At 46.3% G+C, this 22,648-nt stretch overlaps 3 protein-coding genes across 3 annotated transcripts; 2 read left to right on the top strand and 1 right to left on the bottom strand.

Annotated features, from left to right (window-relative positions):
- The first annotated feature begins 1,875 nt into the window (after positions 1 to 1,875).
- LOC142473558 (histone H3) lies at positions 1,876 to 2,728 on the top strand. The gene has a single exon (XM_075580715.1). It carries the CDS (start codon positions 1,902 to 1,904, stop codon positions 2,310 to 2,312), a length of 411 nt encoding a protein of 136 aa, XP_075436830.1. The 5' UTR covers positions 1,876 to 1,901; the 3' UTR covers positions 2,313 to 2,728.
- LOC142473556 (histone H1-like) lies at positions 2,490 to 3,744 on the bottom strand. Its single transcript, XM_075580714.1, has one exon. The coding sequence runs from the start codon at positions 3,708 to 3,710 to the stop codon at positions 3,054 to 3,056; it is 657 nt and encodes a 218-aa protein (XP_075436829.1). The 5' UTR covers positions 3,711 to 3,744; the 3' UTR covers positions 2,490 to 3,053.
- Positions 3,745 to 13,502: 9,758 nt separating this feature from the next.
- Positions 13,503 to 13,894, top strand: LOC142473535 (histone H4). Its single transcript, XM_075580695.1, has one exon. It carries the CDS (start codon positions 13,511 to 13,513, stop codon positions 13,820 to 13,822), a length of 312 nt encoding a protein of 103 aa, XP_075436810.1. The 5' UTR covers positions 13,503 to 13,510; the 3' UTR covers positions 13,823 to 13,894.
- Positions 13,895 to 22,648: the final 8,754 nt, after the last annotated feature.

Here is a 22,648-nt window from a genome sequence, read left to right as displayed (position 1 = left end):
CAATTTAGAGAGATACCTTCCCCCTGAGATTATTATTGTAGATTGGTTGCAACATATATCAATGTTACACTAGTTTGTAAGAGTAGCTAATGATAGCAATTGTATAGGAGATAGTTACTTAGTAGGATTGGTTAGTGGAGATTGTGACACATTTGACTAAGTAGTTATTTGCATAGAAAATGATCACACTAGTGTTATTAACTTGGTCGCTTGAGCACCTGTTTAGGTAAAAGTAATCACCATGTTGGTTTAGGCACATAATAATAATAATAATAATAATAATAATAATAATAATAATAATAATAATAATAATAATAATAATACTATTATTATTTGTTAGATTTCATTCACTGAGGTTGTCACAAACAATGTATTAATTTTATTTTACTTATTTCTGTGGGGCAAAACTATGGTCTCCAAGAAATTAGAGTATTTAATGTATTGATTCCAATACATATGTAATGCATTTTATCTATAAATAATAAAAGAACAAAAACAGCATTGGATACGTTATAGATAATATATTAATTAGAGGAGGTGAACTATTGGAAAAAAACAACTGTTTTTCTCTTCACCACTTAAAATAAAGATTGGTAGGTTCATGTGTAATGTTTGTTCATAGTAATAGTGTAACAAGTATTAAAAGTGAAGGCTTATTAAGAATGGGATATTGAGTGCTGCTTTGGGGAAACTAGCTCTTCAATTTGTAGTTACAATTAACTAACTGACTTATTCAGGATAAATATGAAATCTATAGTTTAAAAAAGAATGAACAGTATGAGAAGATACATTAATTAATAATAAAAAAAAAAAAAAAAAAAAACATATTGAAACAATGGAAATATATCCTTATCCATATCTGCCTAAATGGTGAAATAGTTTGACAAGCATTGGAAAATAGATGCAAAAACACAGCAACAATTAATGCATAATTAAATAGTCAGCTTAAATGCTAATATTGTATCTGAAACATAAAAAACAAGTCTTGATATAGTTCAGCTTATGTTTAAATGTATTAGATGGTGTTTATTTACATTGGTAATTTTAATATTTCATATTCAGTAATATAGTTCAATAAATAAGGAATGAGGATAAGTTTAATAGATATCTTTTAATACAGGCCCCTGTTCAGTCTAGTTATATTACTCTAACATCAGATGTTCATCTTTATTTAGAAAATACATAATACATTATGGAATATTTAATTTGTGCTTAAACTATAACACATTGTGTATACACATATACAGACTTGGTATTTTAATTAAAAGCAAACTACTGTGACTGGAGCATTAGAGGGAAGCCAAAGAGCCCGGTTAGGAGCTGATCAGATCACACAGAGCAGTGACAGCGAGAAGACATTGAGGGAAGCCCCATTTATAGCGCAGCACTGCCACCGTGTGGTGCTCTGGGAACTGCAGGCATTAAGGAAACGAGCCGCGCGGTTCCGCTTCTTTGTGTCTCTGTGTTCGGGTTTATAATAATAACACAATGTGAACATTAGAAGAAGAGGAACCAAGAAAGTCCCATTGAAGCAATGATCTGGGAAAGAAAACCCCTCATATTACATTTCACCGATTAAAGATCATTTGAATACTTGGTATAAGTACATGTTCCATGTCAGAGAGCTCTGTGCTGTATCTGTGCAAACACTAATGTTATCACATTAAATCTTTTTAATTGTCCCACTTACAAGCACTAAATATATAATAACTTTATTAGGACGATATCGGTCTGAGGCGGGATTTTTGAACATCGCAACGGCTTTCACAGAACCAATCAGAGCGAAGGGCGGGACCAAAGCAGCCAATCACAGCGATCTGCAGTCCATAACTACGCAGCTGCAGCGTTTTTTTTCTTTATTAGTTCCTGACCGGAGACGCGCACTGACACAGCAGCACAGGATGGCCCGGACCAAGCAGACCGCCCGGAAATCCACCGGAGGGAAGGCTCCCCGTAAGCAGCTAGCGACCAAGGCTGCCAGAAAGAGCGCTCCGGCCACCGGCGGAGTGAAGAAGCCTCACCGCTACCGGCCCGGTACTGTGGCTCTCAGGGAGATCCGCCGCTACCAGAAGTCCACCGAGCTGCTCATCCGCAAGCTGCCCTTCCAGCGCCTGGTCCGGGAGATCGCCCAGGACTTCAAGACTGACCTGCGCTTCCAGAGCTCGGCTGTCATGGCTCTGCAGGAGGCCAGCGAGGCTTATCTGGTGGGGCTCTTCGAGGACACCAACCTGTGCGCTATCCACGCCAAGAGGGTCACCATCATGCCCAAGGACATCCAGCTGGCCCGCAGGATCAGAGGGGAGAGAGCTTAGGCCGGCTGCACCCTGACTTCGTTTACACCCGAAAAACAAAGGCTCTTTTAAGAGCCACCACATTTTCAATGAAATGGCCTGATCAATATTAACACACGGATACTGATCTCAATATAGAGAATGAAAGAAGTGTGTTATCCTTGTATCAACATATGTACTTGATGTGTGACAATATAGATAAACGCACCTTCAATATTTGTGTATTCTTTGTCATGTGATATATAGACTTGCATGCATAGTCACCATTTCATGCTGTATATGGGTGCACGTAAAGACAAACCTGTAAATGTCCCCCCTCCCATGTGCCACTGGTGATCAAACTGAAGTGTTATGGAATAGCATGTGCTTGATGCTTTCAATGTGATGTAAACACTTTTTTTAATAACATGGTGATAAATACGTTTTTCTGATGTAAACTACACTTTTTTTAATTTTATATAAACCGTGTATGTGAATATTATGTAGACACAAACAAAACCATAATGTCACCTAATATGTCAGTTTGTCTGAGAAACATTTATTCGTGCAATAGGTTAGGGACTACAAACTTACACATGCACCTTACAGTGCTCGCAGTATCAATTCATATACACTTATGCTCTGGCAGTGTAACACAAACCCCTGCATGGGATAAGTTGGAGAAACATTCCCAGTTACACATTATGTGCACAGCTCTCTATGTGGGGTTGTGGTGGCTCTTAAAAGAGCCTTTGTGTTTGTAAGAGGCTGAAGTTGTCGGTCTCACTTCTTAGGAGCTGCCGCCCTCTTGGGCTTTGCTGCTTTGGGTTTGGCTGCCTTGGCCTTAGCTGGACTCTTAGCAGCTTTTGGCTTCGCAGCCTTTTTAGCCGCCGGGCTCTTCACAGCCTTCCTGGGCTTGGCAGCTTTAGACTTCTTCGGGCTTTTTGCTGGCTTCTTGGCGGCCGCCGGTTTCTTGACCTTTTTGGGGCTTTTCTTCACTCCCGCCGGAGCCTTTTTGGGTTTCTTGGGGGACTTGGCGGGTTTCTTTGCCACTGGCTTCTTGGGTTTCCCCACATCCTTTTTCTTGGCCGCCTTCTCCTTGCTCTCCAGCTGCTTCTTATTCAGCTTGAACGATCCGGAGGCTCCGCTCCCTTTCAGCTGGATCAGGGTTTCCTTGCTCACCAAGCCCTTGAGAGCCAGCTTCAGGCGGCTGTTATTCTTCTCCACATCGTAGCCTCCTGCAGCCAGAGCCTTCTTCAGAGCGGACAGGGAGACCCCGCTGCGCTCCTTAGAGGCGGACACAGCTCTCACTATCAGATCGGACGCGCTGGGACCGGACTTTGCTGGGCGGCTTTTCGAGGCTCCGGCCGCTTTCTTCGGCTGCTTCTTCTTGGCGGCGCTTTCAGCTGGAGGAGGAGGAGCAGGAGCGGTCTCGGCCATTGCAGCTGCAGGTAAAATATCCCAACACACTGACAGAAAGTTATACTGGGGGCGGGGACCTGCCGGGACTTATATAGAGAGCCTGCTGCTCTGTGATTGGTTAGTTATCGGAGTGAGCTTCTTTCTCATTGGGTATAATCACTAAGCCCCGCCCTGACTCTCATCCTCCCGGATCACAAACACTGCTCTGACTTTGTGTTTCTGAGGCTGCAAGAAAAGGGCATTTTATCCCCTAATTATTACTCACATCCCCCCTTCTTGCATGCAATTTGTAAGGAATTATATTCTCTTCACTGCTGTATCATTTTTCTGCTGGGAAAGTACAAACACAATTAGGAATAATGGGTGAAAGTTCGGCTCTGTAGCCCGGGATTTGCCAGATTTCATTCATATCTGTCTATTTCTGTCACTTTTACTTTGCTCAGACTAAATGTGCAACCTCCATCCTCATACAGTGACACTAAGGACATATTATTCTACAGTATCAGTTTAAAATAATGTGCATATAAATATATAAACATTGTCTGGGGATTCACTATATATGTACAAGTAGCACAATAATTCCTGTGCAGTGTACATTGCTATTTCATGTTGTTCCATTTCCCCGGTACTAAGCTCTGTATTATTCCATTGTCAGTTATGAATATTGGTTATTAAATGGGAGATTCGAAAAGTTTTGTATTCCATCTGTTCTACAAATGAATAGTTTATAATGATATGTATGTAAAATTATGTTTTCTAAAAACAAAATCATAGTAACATACACATCATGTGAATGACAGTAAATATATTTTAATAATGTAATAATCAAACATCTATTTTGTTTAAGCTTTATAATACAATTGGGAAGTGTTAAAAATATGTTTATTTGTCGGTTACAAAAAATATATATATGTGATATTAATGGAAGATTAGGTTATTTTATTAGTCACCCTGTGTGTTACATAACTATGTAATGTCACTATTAGCACTGTGTATAGGAACTGACATGTTTTGTGACCATTGTCACCAGAGACCAGAACTTTTAACATCTTTACATCAGGATCACTATCACCAGAAAATAATAATAATAATAAAAATAATAGTACGTTCTTGTATAGCGCTGCTAGTTTTATGTAGCACTTTACAGGGACATTTTGCAGACACAGTCCTTGCCCCGTGGAGCTTACAATCTATTTTGTTGGAGCCAGAGACACAGGGATATAAAGTGACTTGCCCAAGGTCACAAGTAGTTGACACTCGGAGTTGAACCAGGCTTCAAACTCACTCTCAATGCCAGTGTGTTTTACTCAGTGTTTACTCACTGAGCCACTCCTTCTCCCGAATGACACACTAGATGAATAAACAAAAGTTTATTCTGGCAAGCCAGAAAACACACAACACACATGTGACGATAGGGGTAGCCAGCCTCACATAATAAGGTAAAGCCTGTCTGGCTTCCCCTAACACAATAGGCTTCCCCTGCAATAGGTCCCTCCGGTCAACCCCAAATATCCCGCTGGGAAGGCGCCACCAGGTCTGCGGGAAACCATTGGCTCTAGCCCAGTGAAAGCCGGACCCCGGACCTTATTTCTAGCCCTTTCCTGCTCACCATTTTTTTTCACCATGCGCCTTAATGGTCCCCAGGCCTGAGCCTGGGGTGGGCATGCTTTCCCCCGATGGGGAACAATGAAAGCCCTTGTGCTTTCTTCTCCTCCCAGCACAAGACTGACTAAATGTGATACTGTGAGGATTCGCTGTTCTGCTGCTCCTGACCCTTTAACCCTCACTTGCCCATTGGACTACCATAACACTCAAGAGTGGCAAACTGGGGTGGAACTTACGCACGGTGCGCGGTTTCTGTGCAGTCCCCTTCGGTCTCTGGGCATGGAGCGCATTCTTGCTCCTCCTGTTTTGATGCGCAGCGTGCATGCGTGGTACACGGTCTTCCCAGTGGTCTGTGGTCTCCGCCCCTCTGTCCCGCCCCCATACTGGCATCACCCCTATGCAGCACGGTTACGCCCCTCACTCCGCCTCTACCTCAGCGGGTCCTGCCTCTGGTACCCGGCCCTGTCCTGATATCACTGTTATGCGGCGCAGTTGCGCCCCTTCTCTATCTCCACGGGTCTCGCCTCTGGTTTCCGCCCTCATGGCGGTGCGGGTGTCGTGGCGCACGATGACAGCGCGTGACCAGGTCACCTACGGGTTTTGCGGGGGGCATGCACACATTCTGACGCGGTAGCTATTGGCCGTGTAATAGGACACACCTGCATGATCCAGCAGCCTATCCTGTCCGCACGTCTGCTTCCTGGTTGCCTCCCATTGGTGGGAGGTCCTATAAATATGCTCTCAGAGCTCCCAGTCATTGCCGAGCATAACCTCTGTTTGTGTGACGCTGCACTCATCACCTAGTTCCTGTCTGCCTGAACCCTGCTGCCTGACCCTGCATGGATACTACTCTGTGATGCTCTCCTGCACTGACCTTGGCTTTGGCAACGACTACTCTACTCTCTCCTGCACTGACCCTGGATTTGGAACCACGGCGACGCCACTCTCTCCTGCACTGACCCTTGCTTGGCTCCACGACTACTCTACGCTTTAAAACCCTGACCCTGGCTACGTACCCCAACAATCCACTGCTCTATACTCCAAGATTCGCAAGTACCTCACTTACCCTGTCTTCTGTTACCCTGATCCGGCCTGTACGACTGTCCTATACTCTAGATGTGCCTTCGTGGGTGTGGTTGGCATTCTATACAAATCCCTACCTCAGCCCCATGGTCACGCCTCATTTGTAGTGAGCTACGGGTTACAGATATTCCCATTTGGAAGTCTCTGCAAGGGGCGGGCTCATGGACTGTACCCATCTTGGATAGGCTTACACAGGCCATGAGTCACCACCTTACTTCCTTCACTGGGGGGTCACTGGCTCATAGATTAACCTGTTACTGCTCTGAACATAATAGGGACTTGCATAATAGATACACTATGTGGGAAAGAGAGGTATTATGGGACATACCCTGTTACACTGGATAGGGGTAGTTTGGGCAGTTAACACGCAGGTGGCCCAGCCAGTTACACAAGGAGCACTGGCCCTCGTGGGCAACCTCCATCGGCTCTACTTCAACACCCCAGGTTTTTGACTTCTTCCCCCCTAGTTTGGTGGCCTGGGGAGGGTCAGCTACCTTAGGTCTTTTGACCGCCAGCACTGGAGTAAGGGTAAGGAAACGCTATTCCAACTGTGGCCGTGTGGCCACTGTCACGATGGACGGAACGTATCAACAATTTTATATTTTAGGGAAATAGATTGAGCACACAAGTTGAGCAAAATAAACTGACATTTATTTCCTTAATAGACAGACACACGACAACCTTAGAATATACTTGACAAAACACTTACTGAGGAAGAGAATGGGATAGAATGTCCAGAAGTAAAACAAAGCACCAGAATATTGTCTTTTAAAATGCTGTCCTTTTGCAAGGGGTGTAAATTGCCAGCCCAATAAGTCTGTGAATATTGCAAAGTTCTTTCTGGTCCATTGGGGTTCGTTAGATAACCCCCAGCACTAACGGAATCCTGAAGAAGAGTTATGTCCTTGGTTCTGATGTAATTAACTTGCGTTAGGGAATCGTTGCTGCTGCTCTTATCCGCTTGTAGAAGCAAAGTGGAAATTTGTTCACATTGTAAAAGGGAAACAAAAGACAACGGGGATAGCTTAGGGAGCATGTATATAGGGTCGGCTAGCATATCTATAACATACCCGCCCAATCCCTTTCGTGGGAACCTCCATCCCACCAATCTCCATCTTGCCCCCAGTTTGCAGAGTGGGCACTACAGGGATTTCCAGTTGATACAGCGCCTGTGCAACTCTGACACCTGGGCTGCTTACCATATGGGTGCTCCCCTTTTTACCTGGTGTCTCCCAGGCTAGGAGTTGGACCCAAGGTGTTAACTAGCCCAGATGACTAACAGGATCTCCTGGTCAGCGAGCATCCCGGCTAATTCACACTTTGCGGCTCTGGGGCTTTCATCCGCAACACTGCCCGAGACCCATAGCCATTTCCCTAAAAGGGGGTCTCTGAAGTTTGCAGAAGGAAGTGCCCCCAGCTCATCGGTGTAAAACATGTGGTTACTGGTTGCATTACAAAGGCAAGTAGAAAAAGCCTCATCCTGCCTGTACATTTAAAACTGCAGCCAGAAAGGCACTTTATTAAAAATATATGTTCTATTTGTCCTAAAGTCATCACAGGAGATATCGGCATTCGGCCGTGCCTGGGATGTCTGCTAGCAAGTAGGCAAGCCAGGTGACAGTGCGAAGGCTCCCCTTAGACCACCAGCGGGGCTAGGTAAGCCCTTTCAGCACAAGGTTGTTCAGTGGGACGGCGGCATTCACTTTCTGTAGCCCATCGCTGGGAGTTCTGGAGAGCCGGATCCTGCCTGATGTCCTTGGAGAAGCAAGGCAGGGAAGCTCAGTGTAGCAGGCCAGGCTCTGCCCAACGCCCTGGCAGTAGCAATGGGAGAAGGCTTAGTGGAGCAGGGTGATATAGATCTGAAGCTCGCAGCTCCCCAGTGAGAGTGAAAGCAAAGCACGTCTCCCCAGTGAGAGTGAAAGCAAAGCACGGCTGACTACCCCAATACCGTGTGCAATGGCCACCTCTGCCAGGCTTATTGTGCCCAATGTATAGGTTTTTTTCTTTGTGTAACCCTTCCAGAAAAGAGCTAATCACTGATGTCTGGAAGTGGAAAACAGTATAAAGTGGGGATAGGGATGTGGTAACTACACATCAACACACACATTTTATCATGCCGTGATGGTCTTCACCTACCGCTGCCGCCCGCCCACCCCCAGTCTTTACTTCAATCCTCTGCAGATGTGGGACCTGTCCTGTCAAGGCCGCCCGCTTCATTCTCCGCTGACCTGGGACCTCTCCTGAAACCTGGTAAGTGAGAAGTAATGTTCCTTGATTGTAAGTGTCAAATCTATGGTGCGTCTTACAATCACTGGCAGCTTACACAAGAGGAAATACAGTAATACAAATAACACATATAGTCCAGGTCCCCTCTGGACTTCCCCCTTGGTTCCCCATATTAAGAGATACACCATTGCTTATAGTTTATGTTATTGTTTCTTGTTTATTTATTGTAAGGTCCGGGGGAACAGCTCTCTCTAAAGGGGCTCCCCCCGTGACTTTACTCACCCCGCTCCAGCTCTGCCTTCTCGCCGCTGCGGGCGGGATCTCCCTTCTCCTCCGCTTCCTGCAGCGGCTTCTGATCTCGCGCATACGCGCGCACGGCAGAGGACTTTTACGTCCTCCCTCAGGGGGAGTTCCCGCCCCCAGCTGAGGCCGCGCACGCCTCTCCCACGCGGTGCACATGCCTGATGCGCGTGCACCGCTCACAAGCTGCACATCTAGCACAGCTGTGGTGAGTTTCTCCCTACCAATCTCTATCTTTCCTGGGACTGCTCCCTCGTTACTCCCCCTCTCCCTATTGGTCCTTCCTCCTACTTATACCTTGCTCAGCCATTCATTCTTTGGCTGAGCATAGCTTTGTATGACCTGTGTTAACCACGATCGTGCCTGCCTCAGTTCCTGTCTCTTTGTCTCCTTAGTGATCCCTTGCGTACTGAACCGGCCTGGCTGTGGATCCGCTCTGGTCTTCTACCCTTGGTTTGTATCCTGACCTCCTGGACTCCCCGACCCCTTCACCTCGGTTTGCGGATTCCGACCTACCTCCCGGCTCTGGACCCCAGGCTCTCGGTACCACCTATCTTCTGGAACCTCCCTTCTCGTCTGGCGAGTATCTTACTTTATCTTATACTCCCAGACGGTTCCAGATGCCTATTTTCCACTTTCCAGGCATGTCCCCGTAGCTGTGGGTGCAGTTTGTTACCCATCTCACCTCAGTTTCGGTGTCCCTCCTTGTCCGTGGTGAGCACAGCGTAACATTTATTTAACACAGATATGATCGCACAGATTAATTTACATTAATGTTTTATAAAGTACAAGTCATTTTATTAAAATCTATCCCTATTAAAAATGTATTCTATATTTTATCAGTGAGTAATTATATACATTTTGTTTACCCATTACACCTCTACAAGGGTTCAAAACACAACACAACACACACACCATACAGCAAAGTGGTTAGGGATAAATGCGTGCAACTGCGCGCTGAGAGGCAATTGAACCTGCGGGCTGTAGGGAGCGGGAGCTTGAGCGGGAGGGGGGGGTGTGGTTTGAGCGGAGGGCTCTCCGTGCTGACCCTCCTCCCCCTCCACCTCCTCCCCATCCCCCTTACCCGTCCCCACACACACACACACACCATATTTATATATACACATATATACAAATATATACACATATATACACATATATACACATATATACACATATATACACATTTATACACACATATATACACACATATATACACACATATATACACACACACACACACACACACACACACACACACACACACACACACACACACACACACACACGCATACACACACACATACACATACACATACACACGCATACACATGCACACACATATATACACACGCGCACACACACTTCCCCCCCACCTTTTGGAGGTGGGGAAGCTGCCTCTAACACTCCTGACCCGGCGCTGATAGACTCACCAGCGCACCACGTGACGCGTCACCGCTCGGGATCGCAATTCTCTTGCTTCCCCAGGCGGCTGACGCGTCACAGCGTGTAGTGAGCCTCGCCGGAAGGAGGCAGCGGGGACAGATGGGCAGGAGGTAAGGGGCTGGTGGTCCGCTCGCGTGGCCGTCCGCAGCGGGTCCTCAGCCTTAGGGCCGTTCTATAGTGGTTGGGGTGCGCACGCACGCCAGGGAGCGGGGAGCCGACAGACAGCGGCGAAGGAAAATAATCTTTTTACGCTGCTACTGGCGCTGAATGTATGTATATGTGTGTATGTGTGTGTGTGTGTGTGTGTGTGTGTGTGTGTGTGTGTGTGTATTTGTGTGTGTATTTGTGTGTGTATTTGTGTGTGTATTTGTGTGTGTGCACAATGTAATACATTTGTGCACGGCTGCACACACTATATAACAGCCTCTAGGCCGTGCTTATAGTGCCTACGACAGCGACACAACATCTCACAAACACAAAAGCTTTGCCGCCGCCGCCGCCGCCAAGTGCACTTATAGTGGAAACTTGAAGCCGGCAAATTTGATTTTTCAAGGGCCGTCGTGTCACGTGACGGTCCTTGAACCAATTAAATGCCCGGAATCCCGCGCCGTCGCGGCGAAACATAACTTTCCCTCTCACCCTCCCTATCTCCCTGTCTCTCTCCCTCTCCCCCTGTCTCTCTCGCTCTCCCCCTGTCTCTCTCGCTCTCCCCCTGTCTCTCTCGCTCTCCCCCTGTCTCTCTCGCTCTCCCCGTGTCTCTCTCGCTCTCCCCCTGTCTCTCTCCCTCTCCCCCTGTTTCTGTCCCTCTCCCCCGTCTCTCTCCCTCTCTGCCTGTCTCTCTCCCCCTGTCTCTCTCTCCCTGTCTCTCTCCCCTGTCTCCCTGTCTCTCTCCCCCTCTCTATCTCCCCCCTCTCTCTCTGTCTCTGTCTCTGTCTCTGTCCCTCCCTGTCTCTGTCTCTGTCCTTCCCTGTCTCTGTTTCTGCCCCTCCCTGTCTCTGTCTCTGCCTCTCCCTGTCTCTGTCTCTGTCCCTCCCTGTCTCTGTCCCTCCCTGTCTCTGTCCCTCCCTGTCTCTGTCCCTCCCTGTCTCTGTCCCTCCCTGTCTCTGTCCCTCCCTGTCTCTGTCCCTCCCTGTCTCTGTCCCTCTCTGTCTCTCCCTCTCTGTCTCTCCCTCTCTGTCTCACCCTTTCTGTCTCTCCCTCTCTGTCTCTCCCTCATCTTAACTGCCGTATACCTACACCGAAGTAACCTACCCTGCTTTCTTCCAGATCTGACTCAAGTTTCACGCGGGAGACATCGGAAGACAGGTAGGGAACACCTCCCCTCCAGTATAGTACCTTGAGGGACTGTGGATCAGGTAAGATCCCAGCCGGGATTGCTGCTTTAGAAATTGTGAAGAGGGGGCATCCTGACACTGGTTAAGGGGTACAGAAGTCATTCACATCTGGCTTTTTTTTTTGTTCGATTAGTGAGGCCATCCGACACACACTCACGTAACTAGGACTAATGGTAGTAAAGTATAAGTGTAATACGATAAATAAACTGTTAATGTAAAAAAAAAAAATTGTGTCCCGGTTTTTCATTTTCAAAATCTGGTCACCCTATTCACATATATAGGCAGCGGGGACAGATGGGCAGGAGGTAAGGGGCTTGTGGTCCGCGCGCGCGGCCGTCCGCAGCGGGTCCTCAGCCTTAGGGCCGTTCTATAGTGGTGGGGGTGCGCGCGCACGGCAGTTATAGATGGCTTAGGTGAGTCAGCCCTTCTATACAAGGGCCGCGCGCGCACGCCAGGGAGCGGGGAGCCGACAGACAGCGGCGAAAACGGGAAAAATAATCTTTTACGCTGCTACCGGCGCTGAATGTATGTATATGTGTGTATGTGTGTATATATGTATGTATGTATATGTGTGTGTGTGTGTGTGTGTGTGCATATATGTATGCATGTGTATGTATATATGTGTGTGTGTGTGTGTGTATGTGTGTATATATGTATGCATGTGTATGTATATGTGTGTTGTGGGTATGCATGTGTATGTATATGTGTGTTGTGGGTATGCATGTGTATGGATATGTGTGTTGTGGGTATGTATGTATGCATGTGTATGTGTGTGTGTGTGTATGTGTGTGTGTATCTGTGTGTGCACAAATGTAATACATTTGTGCACGGCTGCACACACTATTTAACAGCCCTTAGGCCGTGCTTATAGTGCCTGCGACAGCGACACAACATCGCACAAACACAAAAGCATTGCCGCCGCAGCGTGCGCTTATAGTGCACACAACACACAACGGCGACAAAGCGACGGAGCAACGTCGCCGTCGCGAAAACTTGAAGCCGGCAAATTTGATTTTTCAGGGGCCGTCGTGTCACGTGACGATCCATGAACCAATTAAATGCCCGGAATCCCGCGCCGTCGCGGCAAAACATAACTTTCACCGGTGGCGACGGGTGACGTCACCGGTCGTGTCGCCGTCACCATCGGCGGCGCTATAACTATAGGCACAGCCTTAGACTTGTGTTATGGCTTTATAGTGATTTCATGTAACTTCATTCCCACGTGACTTCAATTTCGAAGCAGCACTGCCACCCTGTGGAGTAACTGTCAACTTCAGACATTTCTACTGGAGGATTTGTGTTTGCTGAACTTGTTTCCCCGGTCTGCATTTCTCCCACGTGTCACCTCATGCAGGGTAAATTAGAAATAAAAGCAAATTTATAAAACAGGGGTATTTATATAAAACAAAAATACTGATGAATGTAGTTGATCATACACATCTAAATATTACAAATGAATTACATTTACAGATATATAGATGCAGACACAATATAATTAAATACATGAAATAGATGGCACACAAATGTGTTCGTGTGAGTTGGGCAATACTAGGCAAAGCAAATGTGATCACAGTTTTAATGAGATAAACTTCCAACCAATCCCATTACCACGCGGCCTTTTTTTATAAACAGTAACGGCTTTCACTGAGCCAATCAGACGAAAGACTTTTTCAGCCAATCAAAATCAAGGAACGTCTTCCAGTGCAATTCACTTTCTCCCCTCATGGGGTGTGTGTGGTTTTCACTCAGGTCCGCTCATACTGCATATAAGCAGCAGCTTTACCGCAATTACCTCATTCGCTTCTTGTTTTAACACTTTGCAGAATGACTGGTCGCGGCAAAGGAGGAAAAGGGCTCGGGAAAGGAGGTGCCAAGAGGCACAGGAAGGTTCTTCGTGACAACATCCAAGGCATAACCAAGCCAGCTATCCGCCGCCTGGCTCGCAGAGGAGGAGTGAAGCGCATCTCCGGTCTCATCTATGAAGAGACCCGTGGGGTGCTCAAGGTTTTCCTGGAGAATGTGATCCGGGACGCGGTCACCTACACCGAGCACGCTAAGAGGAAGACAGTCACCGCTATGGACGTGGTGTATGCTCTCAAGCGCCAGGGCCGCACTCTCTATGGATTCGGAGGCTAAACGGTGACACTTCTTACCAACTGATGATACGGAATTCACATTCATTTAACCCAAAGGCTCTTTTAAGGGCCACCCACATTCTCCTGTATAGAGCTCTGGTTACACCGCCATCTTATTCTTACCCGTTTTCATGTTGCTGTCTCTGACGGGACTCAATATTTCATATTGGAAACGGGTTAGAGAAATACAATTCACTACAAAACCACCAGTATGTGACAGCATTTTGTTAGAGCGCTTTATCTATGATTCTTTTCTAAGAATTGACATGTACACTCGTGAGTTATATAAACTTTGCTATTCTCCCTTCATGCTATTAACTGCTCATTCATAAAGCAAACTACAAATATTGGTTTCACTTTTTGATATAACTTCTCTGAATTAGAAGTGCCTGCACTTGACAGATTTAAATACGTGATTTTAATTGCTCGATCCATATACACATTTTTTTACATTACACATTGGTACAATCTGCAAAAGAAAATGTATATGATAAATGCCTTATCTGTATTGATTTTAACCGCTATGAAAACAATTACATTTTTATAGACTTGTATAAAACAATGACAATCTTTGAGCATTCATTCATTATTATTTTGCTGTCTTTTCTGCTCTTAAAACAAAATCCCCAATGCAAATGCTTCATAAAATAGTCACTCCTTTTATATTCCATTAAATAGTCCCATATATTGGGCATCATGTATCAGCTTTTGATAAGAAAAAAATGCAATCGGATTTTCTTTAGCACTTTATGTGACATTTATGATAATTTGTCACAACTGTAAATCTCATACATATTGATCACGTTTTTTGGTTTTATGATCATAAATACAACCCCGCATTTCATGTGTAAAACACTCGGTTTGGGGATCTCGGAACAATTATACAGAGAAGGTAAAAAGGCGCCAAAGCTTTACTATCTGTCATTCAAACAAAGACCACACGGTGGCAGTATTGTTTTGGAAATGATCTGGATTCTGGAGACCTGGATTTTTCACAATGATCTGAATCAAAGGTTTCACCTCCAGATATTTGTGTTAAATACGTTTTGCGGATTCCCTTTAATATAATTAGTGAATTAAGTTTAAAATCAACAGGACTCTAGCATCACTTCTTAAATCGCACAAACATGTGACTGATGTGGGGGCTGAAACTGCCAAAGATGCCACATTTCCCACACAATCTATACAGGGAAAACACAGCAGCACCAAAATAAAGGCAGCAAAACACACACACACACGTGTGTAACTCACATTAATAAGAAACACTTGGGGTCTTACTTACTTTGTGAACAATGTTTCTAAATCAATCTGTTTTATTAATTCAATGATCCTTTGTTTTTTTTATTTCAGTCACACTTTATCTCAAAGATTATCACGGAGACCAGAACGTAACCCCGGGATCAAGGCACCAGAACGGACAAAGCGTTTCAATAAAGAGAATTTATTCTGGCCGTATCCAGCCCAGCACAAACTCACAAAGCACTTACACTCCCCAAAACAGGGAATACAGGGGATTCTAGGTGCCAGGCGCCACTTCCAAGGCTCCCCAGGGTTTGCTCCCACTCCTGTGGGGTTTGAGACTGCAGAGCTTTCAAACCTGTTTGCTTTCTGAGACTCTGTCCCGCAGCACGGAACCGTTTTCACATCTCCCGCTGGATGAAGCTCCCAGCGCCGTGTGAAGGTGTCTCTGGCGCAGCCTTGGGGCGCACAGCTTAGTTCCCTGCACGCTGGGATCACACTGACCCTGAGCGCTGCTGGGTTCCCCTTACATACAGTCCCCGCTGCTATAGGAAATCGCTGTAGATGGAGCCGCGACCATCATGTGTGGATACTGCATGGGAGACAACACGTGAGGTCACATCTGCATTGGCCAATCATGGCTGGGCGCGGGGTGGGTGAAAGTTAAAGGGCTTTTGGAGAAATATGAACGTCCCTGTGGGAGCAGCGCCTGTCAGTGGGAGCAGCGCCTGTCAGTGGGAGCGGCGCCTGTCCCATGAGCATCGGCGATATCTCGGGATACAGCGCAATGCTGCACTTTTAGGGTGTTTGATCGTCAGCCCGATCTCTTCCCCAGCCACTCTCCCTTTGTTCCTGTCCCTCTCCTCCCCCTCCACTCCAAGCAATAGCAGTTCTCCGGACATGTGGGCTGCTCAGTGGGATTCTCAGCCCAATGTACAGAGACCTTGGCTATGCTTTATATATGCACACACACAGTGTATACTTTGGTACAGTTTACAACACGAGAGTAAAGAATTACAGTTACAGGGTATGGAAGGGGTTGCATGGCACATTAAACTGGGGCAGCTCTAGGGTCTGGTGACCAGATGAGCCCCAGGAAAGGACAGGTAGGTGGGAGGGACGGAGTCCAGAATAATACAGGTTAAGCCTGGTCCCAGGGGTGTGTACTGAGGTCTGGGGAACTGTGATTGTTTCCACACACATCAGGCACTCTGATGGGTCACCACCCTATCTCCATGATTTGCTATGGACACAGGAATCTAGAAACGGGGTGGCAGATATCAATTCCACAGATCATTTCTGGACTGGCATGGAGATGGACTAAATGGTATTCTCTGATGTCATGCCAGAGACACCCAAGACAAGGCTGTGTGCTTTTCTGAAGCAGAAGATTTAAACTTGCCTGCTTGCAACTTGTTTTCAGCACTGCCGGAATTCCTGATCCTCTACAAGAGTGGAAGCTGCTCCGGGTAAGCCATTTCTGTGGCACTGGGCACCTAGGACTGCTAGGATTCCCCCTGTATTCCCTGCTTGGTGCGAGTATAGCTCTGTTAGGAGATTCTGTGCTGTGTCTGATGGCTACTGCTGAAATAAACACCTCTTTATTTGATCGCTGTGTCCTGTCTGGCACGTGATCCAGTGAAAGAGTCCTGGTCTGCTGTGGCAACTATTGTTAGTAAGCAATATGTAACGAGAACTATGCTCCCCTCCTTACTATCCGGCGTGACCTGTTTCATATATTGTTCTCATTCTTGCTCGCCCAATGCTCAGAACACATTGTTCCCTCCCTCAGTGCCTTGTTTTGATTGTCCACTTCTCAAGTGTTTCAAGATTTACCTAATTCTTGTTGTAATAGTTTGTGGGTTGCTCCCTTCCCCAGTGTTCCCACTCTGTATTATTTCCCGCTTCTACTGCCATGGCATTCCTAATGCTTGGTTTCAAGTACTAAGCAATGTAGTGTCCCTCAATTATTCCTAATCTATTGTAGTGAGGAGATTGGCCCCTTCCCCTTTGTTTCCTAATCAGATTGTTCCCTTTCAAAGTGTTCATAATCCATTGTTCCCCAGTGATTTCCTAACTCATTGTTTCCATCCACAATGCTTCCAAAATCTGATTGTCCCCTTCCCAGTGCTCTCAAAATTTACAACTCCTCTCGCAAATACTAACGCATGACTGTCCTTATTAAAATGATTCTCCCATGCCGCTCTCACCCCCAACCCACCCCTCCCCTACCCACCTTCCCCTCCTTCTCCAATTCCGCACACACATCGGAAGACAAGGCTAAGGCCTAGCTGTCCAGAAATCTCATCTACCAGGCCTCCCCGGTGTAAGTCATTTCGGATGAAACCATAGAGTCTAAAGGGTCTCCACCCAGCCCGCCTTCACTGGAGACCGTTTTCGGACCAGCCCCCAAGGGTCTTAAACCCCACTAACCGGTCCTTTACTAAAGACCGGTTCAACACCTTTTAGACCCCATTAGGGTCGACTTTCCTTTCTTTTTCTAGCCGCTGTTACTGTCCCAGCGGCCCCTTACCCAACCCTCCCCCTCTGCCCATTTTGGCTGTTTCTCTCCAGCACTAGTCCAAGGACAACACACGCGGTACCCTCTGGGAGGTCATTATGTCTCACCAAAAAGCACTAAAAATTGTCTCCCTAAATGTGAAGGGCCTACACAACAATAGAAAGTGACGCCTGGCCCTCCAGGAGATAAAGAATACAGTGGGAGATGTTGTTTTCCTCCAGGAGACGCACTTCACGTCTCAAGAACCGCCTAAAATATTTCAACACGCGTTCCCATTGAGCTATTTCTCATCATTCAGCAGCAAACGCAGAGGGGTTGCCATTCTGATCCGTCAGGGCACCCCATTTAATTTAACAAAAATTCAGGCAGATGCAGAGGGGAGATTTATTGTGGTCTACGGCTCACTTTCAGGCACGACAATCGCCCTTTTTAACCTATATGCCCCGAACGAGAACCAGACAGAATTTCTGAAGAAGGTTCTGGAAGAAATTGACCCACAGTACCTATCCTCGCTACTTATTGCAGGTGATCTTAATATGGCTCTCAACCCAAAAGAAGACAAATCGAGCCACCCAGGACAACAACACTCCACTCAGTCACAAAGACTGGGGAAAAAATTCAAGGACATTGTTGGGTACTTTTCTCTGGTGGACATTTGGAGAACACAACATCAGGGGCAAAGGGATTATACCTTTTACTCGGCTCCTCACCAGTCTTATTCCCGTATTGACTACTTTCTTGCTACCAAGAACATCCTAGAGGCCACCACAGACTCAGACATCGGCCCAATTACGTGGTCAGATTATGCCCCTATCACCATGACCCTATCCATTCCATTTGGGAAAATTATCTCATATAGCTGGAAACTAAACGATTCCCTACTGAACCACTCCGGGACAGTGCTGGAACTCAAAAAATCCCTCAGGGAATACTTTAGAATAAACAAAGGCTCTGTATCTTCACCAGCAAGCCTGTGGGAAGCCCATAAGGCGACAATCCGAGGAAATCTTATCTCGATTGCCTCCCACCGGAAAAAAACATAAACTCAAATTAACTAAAGAGCTTACAGACAAAATAATCAATTTAGAGCAGCAGCATAAAAATAACCCCTCCCGGAGAATTTACAAACAATTGACATCTGCTCGAAACGATTTAAGAATAACCCAATTGGAAAATGTAGAAAAAGCTCTTAGATGGACGGGTCAGAGGTACTATGATAAAGGGAACAAGGCCGATAGACTTCTCGCTAATAAGTTACGAGGAATACAGAAAAAGTCACAAATAACGGCGATCAGGAATAACTCTGGTGAACTCCAATACAACGAGAGAAATAAATAGCAGAGGAATTCTCCAAATTCTACACCAAATGATATAACTTAAGGACCCACTCTGCTAATTCTAGTATAACGAACTCGGCATTAGCCGCTGATTACCTATCCGATTGCAATCTTCCATCACTAACAGAGGAAGAAAATACTTATCTAAATGCAAAAATTACGCTGGACGAATTAGAAGTGGCCGTTAGGGCCTCAAAGATCTCCAAGGCGCCGGGCCCTGATGGTTTCACAAATACATACTACAAGAAATGTTTCCCCATCTTGTCCAAACACCTATTGAGCTTGTTCAACTCATTCTTAGAAGGGAGTCCTATCCCATTCACAATGTCGTCCGCAAATCTGGCGATAATACTTAAAGAAGGGAAGGACCCCACCCAATGTGGCAGTTACAGACCAATCTCATTGTTGAACAACGACCTTAAACTATATAGTAAAATTTTGACGAACAGACTTAACCCTATCCTCCCGAGACTAATACACAAGGACCAGGTCGGGTTTGTCCTGGGCCGACAGGCCTCAGACAATACACGTAAAATAATTAACTTAGTAGACCATGCCCACCTTTCAGGCTCAAAGGCGATGCTATTAAGCCTAGACGCAGAGAAGGCATTTGACAGGATTGACTGGCTATTTCTAGACCAAACACTGATAAAATTTGGTTTCGGAGACTCGTTCTTAAAGGGTGTTCAAGCACTTTATCAGAACCCTTCTGCCTCAGTACGACTCTCGGGCGGAGGCCTTGAACGATTCCAAATCAAAAATGGTACCCGACAAGGATGCCCCCTATCCCCCCTCCTCTTCGCCCTCACGATTGAACCACTGGCGTCTAAAATAAGACAAACCCGAACATCCAGGGAATCCCTATCGATAAAGCGCAATACAAAATTTCCCTATTCGCTGATGACATCATTCTTACTTTGACTAAACCCCTAACTTCCCTCCCTAACTTTCAGAAGAAACTGACGGAGTTTGGTAAAGTATCAGGATACAAAATAAACAGCGACAAATCAGAGGCTCTAAATCTTAGTCTCCCAGATCCCGAAGTCAAACTCCTCAAAACTAACTTTAACTACAGATGGTGCCCTTCATACATTAAATATCTGGGAATTAATATGTCAAGGCACTACCGGGATTTATACCGGGATAACTACCCGAAGTTATGGGACAAGATCAAAAAGGATCTAGATCAGTGGGAAGGTTACCAGATATCGTGGTTCGGTAGAATGATATCTACTAAGATGAATATACTCCCAAGAATGTTATACCTTTTCCAAACACTCCCGACCCACGTTCCGGGCGCTGATCTAAAACATATTCAGAACAGATTGTTCCACTTCATTTGGCAGGGCAAGAGATCCAGAGTCGCCAGATCGGTCCTGCTGGCAGCAAGATCTAGGGGAGGACTGGGAGTATCAGACCTACACAGATATTACTTAGCTGCACAGCTCAAGCAGGTAGTAATGTGGAACTCGGACCCGACCCGTTGTAGTTGGGTAGAGATAGAGACTCGATGTGCCAAAATGCCTTCTCTGCAAGCCTGCCTCTGGAGCCTGGACAGAGGAGAGGGGCATACACACAATCTTAAACTACAGGCCTCACGTTTCACGTGGGACTTCTGGATAAGATGTAAATACAAATATGGCCTTACCACCAAAAGTTCCCAATTGACCCCCATCTTTAACAATCCGAAGTTCCCCCCCGGGATGTGGATCTAAACTGTTCGATCAATTCAACACATGGGGTATAGAGGCGATTGCGGACCTACTGAGCCTAGGGAGGCTTCTGAGCTACCAAGAATTGAGGACCAAATATAAAATTAGAGAATTGGACACATTTAAATACCTCCAAATCAGAAACTTTATTAGAACAACATGCCCTCTCCCAGAATACCCCACTCTCACGACGTTTGAACAACTTTGCGAGACAAAGACCCACCAGAAAGGTCTAATCTCTGACATATATGGTGCTCTAGAGCGCTCCTCGACCCCCAAAGAGCATGATTATATGCTAAAATGGGCAGCAGACCTGAATATAAATATAGACAGAGAGACTTGGGAAGAAATCTGGCAGGCAGCCTCAGAGACCTCCCTATGCACTACAATAAAGGAAAACATTTATAAAATTATGTTTGGCTGGTATCTTACCCCAGCACGATTAAACCAGATCTACCCTCTGGCATCAGACCTATGTTGGAGAGGCTGTGGTCATAGAGGGGACATGGCCCACATCTGGTGGACCTGTCCAGAAATTGTGAAGTACTGGGCTAAGGTCCAAATTTTGATAAAAGTGGTCACTGACCTGGAATTACCTATCGAACCACTGACCTACCTGTTGGCCGCACCAATGACTGACATAGTCCGGCAAACCAGTAAATTAATATCCTTCATTCTTACCGCGGCAAGATGCTGTATTGCGGCCTCCTGGAGGAAAACAACCACGCCGGCACTGGGAACGTTCAAAAAAAGAGTCGGCGAGGTGATGATCATGGAAAGGCTTACCGCTATCGTGAGACAAAAACTCCCCGCCTACGAGGACATCTGGGAACCGTGGATTTCCTGCAAAAGGTTCAGACAACCAGCTCAAACGTGACAGAGGTCTACCCCCTCCCCAGAAGTGAACTAAAACTACCTGCGAGACCACATCCCCAACAGCCAGATGGGACTCCCAACCCCCTCCGACCCCTCCCCCCTCTCTCCCCCCCCCTCACCCTTCCAGTCCCCCCCCCTGCCTTCCCTCTCTGAAGGCACTCCCCCCTCTTTACTGACAACTGAGGTTGTCAATCTGTTTCCCCCCCAAAAAATTGTCGATTTAAAAATGTTAGGCTATATCGCTTATTGTACCTGCATACATATCTAAATGCCTAATAAAATTATTTGAAAAAAAAAAAAATGATTCTCCCATTAACTGTACCTGTTAAACCCTACATAGATTGCTCCATTATTAACTGACACCTCCATTAATTATCCCCACTAAAATTACCACTAACCCTTGATGAACTACCACTGTTCAACCCAACCTCACAAACCATAATCAGTCCATCACCAACTATCCTCTCCTCCGCCTCATCCTATCACAGCCTCACGTAATAAAGGGGAAGCTCGGCTCGCTGCCCCAAAACTGTGTGTAATGGCTGCCTCTGTGAGACTCATTTGGCCTGTTTATAATGTATTGAGTGGTAACTTCTTCCAGAAAAGAGCTAATCACTGTGTGATCCCGGGGGATGTGTGTAAAGGTTCTGGTCTCCTGTGACAGGTTTTTTATCTGGTGGATAGTAATGGACATCACTTGGCCCAGTTCTGAATCTCTTGCGGGACTTTCATTTCTGAGTAGTTCGTGATATCAAGACCGCAGGACCGATAGTTCCACACATAATGAGCATAGTCCAGTGCACCTCTCACCGGAGTTATATTGTGCCCAGTTTAGGGCTCTGGACAAAGGATGCGGGGCACCTACATGGAGTTCAACTCCTGGCTAGACCTTCACAGCCCACGGTGAGTAGCCAGATGCAGAGTCACCTCGCTCCTAGACAGGATGGACATCGTCATCCGTGAACAGTTTTTGCCCAAATGTGTACCGGAGGTGCGGGAGTGGGTCATAGAGCATAAGCCGAGAATGCACCAGACGACCGCCATGATGGCAGATGATTTTGTGACCATGCGGCCACAGTTGGAGAAGTGGGTCCTGACCCCCGATCCAGTGCCAGCGACAACACCACCTAACGTAGCTGACC

Source organism: Ascaphus truei, assembly GCF_040206685.1.
Source record: "Ascaphus truei isolate aAscTru1 chromosome 12 unlocalized genomic scaffold, aAscTru1.hap1 SUPER_12_unloc_2, whole genome shotgun sequence".
NCBI classification, from domain to species: domain Eukaryota; kingdom Metazoa; phylum Chordata; class Amphibia; order Anura; family Ascaphidae; genus Ascaphus; species Ascaphus truei.
The sequence above is the reverse complement of the archived record's forward strand: the minus strand, read 5'-3'. Positions and strand labels throughout refer to the sequence as shown.